The sequence below is a fragment of the Helianthus annuus genome, chromosome 1 (assembly GCF_002127325.2).
Source record: "Helianthus annuus cultivar XRQ/B chromosome 1, HanXRQr2.0-SUNRISE, whole genome shotgun sequence".
NCBI lineage: Eukaryota > Viridiplantae > Streptophyta > Magnoliopsida > Asterales > Asteraceae > Helianthus > Helianthus annuus.
The window spans coordinates 46,669,584-46,675,583 of NC_035433.2; the positions used below are offsets into that span (position 1 = coordinate 46,669,584).

Here is a 6,000-nt window from a genome sequence, read left to right on the forward strand (position 1 = left end):
TATGCTATGGCCGGAGGTAAATTCACTTTCATTTCGGGTCATAGTGAGGTCAAGATGAGTAAACTAGATAGATTTCTAGTTAATGACGCCTTTCTAAGCCGCTGGCCTTATGCGAGGTTGATGGTTCACAAAAGGGGCCTTTCAGACCATTGCCCGTTATCCCTTTCTTGTTTGGCAGCTGACTTCGGACCCATACCCTTCAAATTTTTCAATTCTTGGATTGGTGAGCCGAAGTTAGCCGCTATAGTGGAGAGTGGTACAAGTTCTTGTGGGGAAGTGGGCAATAAGGATTTGATTTTTGCCGGCATCCTTAAGAGATTCAAACAGGAAATTAAAAAGTGGAGATCAGAGGTTAGGTTGCATGAAAAAAAGGAGCTTAATGTATTGGAGAACCGGATACAGGAAATTGAACATAAAGCAATTAGCGGGCCGTTGACCGAAGAGGAAAAAAAAGACAGAATTGACCTCCGGGTTAAGTTAAACAAGTTGGAAATGAATAAAGCCACTGATTTACACCAAAAAGCTCGGGCTAATTGGATAAAATTCGGCGACGAAAATAGCTCGTATTTCCACAAGGCCATTGCGATAAATTCGGCTAACAAAAGGATTCATGGTTTGATTTTCAATAATAGGATGGTGGAGGACCCATTGGAGTTAAAAGAGGAGATAATGGGCTGGTTTAAAAAACTCTTTGCTGAACCGATAAGGCGGAGGCCGGAGTTTATTAAGGATGGTCTACCCCGATTATCGTCGAATAGTAGGAGCATGCTATGTGAGCAGTTTACGGAGAAGGAAATCTTTTCAGCTCTTAAAGGGTGTGACGGCAATAAAGCTCCGGGTCCGGACGGGTTTTCGTTTAAATTTTTTAAAGTTTTTTGGGTGAAACTTAAATTCTTTTGGCTGGAGGTTTTTAAAGAGTTTCACCACAGTGGTCTGATCAGCGAAGGTTGTAATTCCTCGTTCGTGGCTCTAATCCCAAAAATGAAAGACCCACAATACATCTCTAATTTTCGGCCGATTTCGTTGGTGGGGTCAATTTACAAATTGATCGCTAAGGTTCTAGCTAACAGACTCAGGTTGGTTATGAGTGAGATTTCCTCTCCGCTTCAATCCGCTTTTGTCGGAGGCCGTAATATTCTCGATAATCCTCTCATTTTAAGCGAAGTAGTGGCTTGGGCTAAAAAATCGAAGAACAAGATTCTGGTTTTTAAAGTCGATTTCGAAAAAGCTTACGACTCTTTGAACTGGAAATTCCTCTTTCGGATGATGGAAAATATGGATTTTCCGTTAAAATGGATTTCTTGGATTAAAGGGTGTCTCGTCTCAGGTAGGGGATCGGTTCTAGTGAATGGGTCACCATCGAAAGAGTTTAGGTTCAAGCGGGGTTTAAGACAAGGCGATCCTTTATCCCCGTTCCTATTCATTATAGCTATGGAAGTCATCACTCTCTTCATTAACCGGGCCTGTGCGTCGGGATTATATCACGGGTGCAAACTCCCAAATGGGGGGCCTAATATAACCCATCTTGGGTACGCGGATGATGTGGTCTTTGTTGGGCTTTGGTCGGAAGAAAACGTGATCACCTTAAACCGCCTTTTGAGGTGGTTGAATCTTGTGACGGGCCTCAAGGTAAATCGCCAAAAAAGTATGCTATTTGGCATAGGTGTGGACGATCAAGAAGTTGGACGTCTAGCTAATATTGTTAAGTGCGAGCCCGGTAGCTTCCCGTTCACGTATTTGGGTATCCCGATTGGAGCGAACATGAAGCGTGCTAAGTTTTGGAAACCGGTGATTGACAAGTTCGCTTCTCGTCTCTCTAAATGGAAGGCAAGACACTTATCGTTTGCGGGGCGTATGACTCTTGCTAAATCGGTTCTCGGGAGTCTTCCGTCGTATTACCTCTCGCTTTTTGCTGCCCCTAAAGGAGTGATTAAAAAATTAGAGAAGATAAGGAGAGACTTCATATGGGGAAAATCGATCAATGGGCATAAGATTAGGTGGATAAAGTGGGATCTGTTAATGCTAGCTAGGAAAATTGGAGGCATGGGGTTAGGAAATGTTCAAAGTTTTAACTATGCCATGCTAACCAAATGGTGGTGGAGACTCAAAGCTTTTCCAAACCATCTTTGGGCTGAGGTAGTTAAGGCGATTCATGGAGGTAACTTTTCTTCTAGTGCTGATCAGATTATTCCTGTTAATAAGTCCGTCACCGGAGTTTGGAAAGATATCGGTTCGGTGGAACGTGCCTTGGCTAAAATCGGTATTCAAATTAAAGACAATTTGATTATGGATGGTACTCAATGGAAGTGGCGGACTGATCCTGGTGGAGCTTTTTCGGTCAAACAGTTAAGGTTGGATATCGACAACGCCTCGGCAGTAAATGATGACGGAAGACCTGCTTTCGAATGGAACAGTTGGGCAACTCCCAAAGCAAACTTCCTGTTGTGGAGAGCGACTTTAGGGAGGATTGCGTCTAAATCTGGTTTGGTCCGAAGGGGTATATCTCTTGCCGATAGTCTTTGCCCTCGATGTGGATTACATGAGGAAGATCCTAATCACATTTTCGTTAATTGCCTTTGGGCCGTTTGCGTCTGGTGGAATGTTTTAGCATGGCTTCGGATCCCCTTCGTCTTCTGTCATAGCTTGAATGATCTTGTCTCTCGAATCAAGCACAGCCCGGGTGACAAAGTTTGGAAGAAATTAGTCTACACAGTGGCTATCTCCACTGTTTGGAGATTGTGGAGCGCACGGAACGAAAAAGCTTTCAATGATGTCTTTATTCCGGTGAGCAAGACGGTGGAGCTCATCAAAGAAGAAGCGTATTTGTGGATTTGCAACAGGTCCAAGCTCAAGAGCCTAACCTGGGAAAAATGGAAGTCCTTTGATGTCGTTGATCTCTTGTAATTCTCTTTCGTTGTGTTTGTTTGTCTGTTTCGGTTTTGTTTTGTCCGCAGCTTCTTGCTGACTCTTTATATATATATATAAAGTGTGTTTGCCGTTCAAAAAAAAAATAGTTTGTGGTTATAGACCAACCTATAGATATAAATTTGAGTTTGTGATTATAGACCAGCCAGGCTTTGGCAAGGTAAACTTGGTTTAAAGAAGCATATCTTTATTGATTTTGTCAACCAAGGTATGAGTTGGGCTGGGGTCTGTCTTTGACTTTGACAAACAAAGAAGAGACAAATTGCTTTATGAGTTAAGACAATAAAGTCTAAAAAAAAAAAACAAAAAAAAAAAAACAATAAAGTTAATCAAGTCTCAACAATTGGTCAAACATTTTTCGGATATTATTACAACATATATATTTCGTTTGAACGGTAAATTTGGATCACTGACGTACCATTAGAAAATCAGTGTCACCAGCGAAACTATCGAATTATAGCAATCTCTACTAGACAATAACACATACACACCAATTCAGAAGAAATCTAATAAATCTGTAAAAAACCTTGTTGTGGGAATCCACCTAATGGTCCTTATATCATTTCCTGCATTGTATTATTTTATATTCATATTAATTATGATTTAATGCTTTGAAATTTGATTGAGTTACTAGTATTTTATATTTTTAATATTTATGATTTGATGGAGTTATTAATATATTTTATATTTTTAATATTTATGATCACAGAATATCAATTTACTCCATGTTACCTAAGACCTAATTTTACACGGTTTCAACCACCAATTTACTACATGCTTTGATTTGTCATTCAAGCACATAGCAAATCGTCCCTTTTCTTTTATTATTCTCCATCAAACTTTGACTTTCCATCCTATAAATTAAGCAAATTCTCCTTCATTCTTTTTTTCCATGACCAAACCCATTTGTTTGATCAATATATGGATCCCAGATTCCTTCATGATCATATCAGTGAAGGTGGTGATACCAGCGGTGGCGGCGGCAGTGGCGTTGATAGGTTTCCGCAATGGAGTATACAAGAAACCAGAGATTTACTGATGATAAGGGCAGAACTTGATTCAACATTCATGGAATCGAAAGACAAAAAGCTTCTCTGGGAATTTATCTCAACAAAGATGAAGGAAAGGGGTTATAATCGTAGTGTCGAACAGTGCAAAAGCAAGTGGAAGACTCTTGTTACTTGTTACAAGGTCAACAAGATTCTTGAACCCTTGTAATGCAAATGCTTTAAAAAAAAGAAGATCTAAATTCGTTTGCATGAATATGTTTTATGTTTAATTTCTTGTGCATGAAATGAAGAAACTTAACGTGGGTTTCTTGGAATATGGCTAGGGGTGCGAGACGATGGAGCAAGAAGGTTATATGATGCAACAGTTCCCATTCTACAGTGAGTTGCAAACGTTTTTCGCAAATCGGATGCAAAGACTATTGTGGATGGAACCGAGTGGACTGCGGAAAAGAGCAATGGAGGTATCTTCAGACGATGAGGAGAGCCGCAATGCGGAGAAAGCAAGTGGCAATAACAAGAAGAGAAAGAAGGTTGAGAGTGGTAAGTTACATGAGATATTAGAGAAGTATAAAATACAACAAATGCAAACTGAAATGCAATTGATGAAGATGTATGAGGCGAAGGAAGAGGAGAGGAGGATGAAGGAGATGGCGTGGAGGAAAACAATGGAAGAAATGGAGAAGGAGAGATTAATGCTTGATGAGCAATGGAGAGAAAGAGAAGACCAAAGAAGGGTTAGAGAGGAAGCTAGAGCCGAGAAACGGGACGCTCTTATTACTGAGCTTTTAAACAAGCTTACACCTAATTAGTATTTTATAAGTTCTTAACGATAATCAATCTCATGTCCTCGACACCAAAAAAAAAAATCTTCATAGTCTTAGGACACATATATACAAGTTATTTTTCAGATGTCCAGTGTACATAAATACCAGACATGTTCATGACAGAACAAATTTTAATTGTGAAACACTTGTACATTTTGTCTTAAATGTGATGCATAATACATATATGTAATGCAACCCATACTTCTTTTTCTTTCTCACTCTCGTTACATCTTTCTATTGACCAATTCTGTAAAAACTAATAGAAAACATAATAAAAAGATTAATAAATATTATGTCAGACCCAGTCCAGTTACTACAACAGAGATGGAAGTAGACGAATATCGTTGTTAGCTTGGTCGAGTTTCCGTTTAGGATTTATAGTTTCTGATGGGTTTATGTGTTCTTGAGGAACACGGTTTTGTGTGTGAGAGAGAGAGAGGGGGCGGATTTGAGAGTTGTTGATGTTATGTAATTGCATAATATGTTATCTCTCGAGTAAATTGCCATTTTAGTCCTCGAGTTTTTGTCCAAATTGTCATTTTAGTCCAAATAGTTTTTTTTCTCCTCTGGGTCCCTGACTTTTCTTTTTTCTTGTCATTTTGATCACATTGCCTAACTTAGTCTAAAAAACAAGGTTATAATTAGGGGTATTTTTGGCATTAAATTATTATGATGTTTATAAATTATGTTGTAAACTACCCCTGGTTATCACTACACAACAGTTATGCCAAAAATACCACTGGTTATAACCAGATTTTTAGACTGAGTTAGGCAATAGCAAGAAAATGGAAAAGTCAGGGATCCAGAGGAGAAAAAAACTATTTGGACTAAAATAAAAATTTGGACCAAACCTCAAGGACTAAAATAATAATTTATTCTAATCTCTCTAATTATCTCTCTATATACACACTAAAGGAGAAACTCCTAATTAAATAATTAGGGTAATTAGGTCCGTCAAGTAACTACCAACTACTCTAATATTGATATAATAGATAAATGATAACGATGAACATATATAAATATATTTATTCTTACGATTTCAAGCACTATCAAATGCATTATTCGATATTTTACTTAAAATTGATTCTATATAAACAGGTCACCATGCTCATTTCCTCTTACTCAGAATTTTGTTAGATATAAAACCATTTACATTTGAGTCTTTATTCTTGTTCTTATTTTAAAATTATAAGCAAAACATGAAAAAAATGTTCACTTATACTTTTACATTAGGTTTCCTA

The 6,000-nt window shown here is 38.2% G+C and overlaps 1 protein-coding gene across 1 annotated transcript; it reads left to right on the forward strand.

The window, feature by feature from the left end:
- The first annotated feature begins 3,846 nt into the window (after positions 1 to 3,846).
- On the forward strand, positions 3,847 to 4,924 carry LOC110871255 (trihelix transcription factor GT-3b). The gene is made up of 2 exons (XM_022120119.2): positions 3,847 to 4,116; positions 4,259 to 4,924. Exons 1-2 carry the CDS (start codon positions 3,847 to 3,849, stop codon positions 4,742 to 4,744), a joined length of 756 nt encoding a protein of 251 aa, XP_021975811.1. The 3' UTR covers positions 4,745 to 4,924.
- The last annotated feature ends 1,076 nt before the right edge of the window (positions 4,925 to 6,000 follow it).

What these genes read in the sequence shown, in the direction of transcription:
- LOC110871255 (XM_022120119.2), top strand. Translation starts at nt 3,847, where the DNA reads ATGGATCCCAGATTCCTTCATGATCATATCAGTGAAGGTGGTGATACC. An exon ending in CTCTTGTTACTTGTTACAAG is followed by an intron (nt 4,117 to 4,258) that starts GTCAACAAGATT and finishes GAATATGGCTAG; the next exon opens with GGGTGCGAGACGATGGAGCA.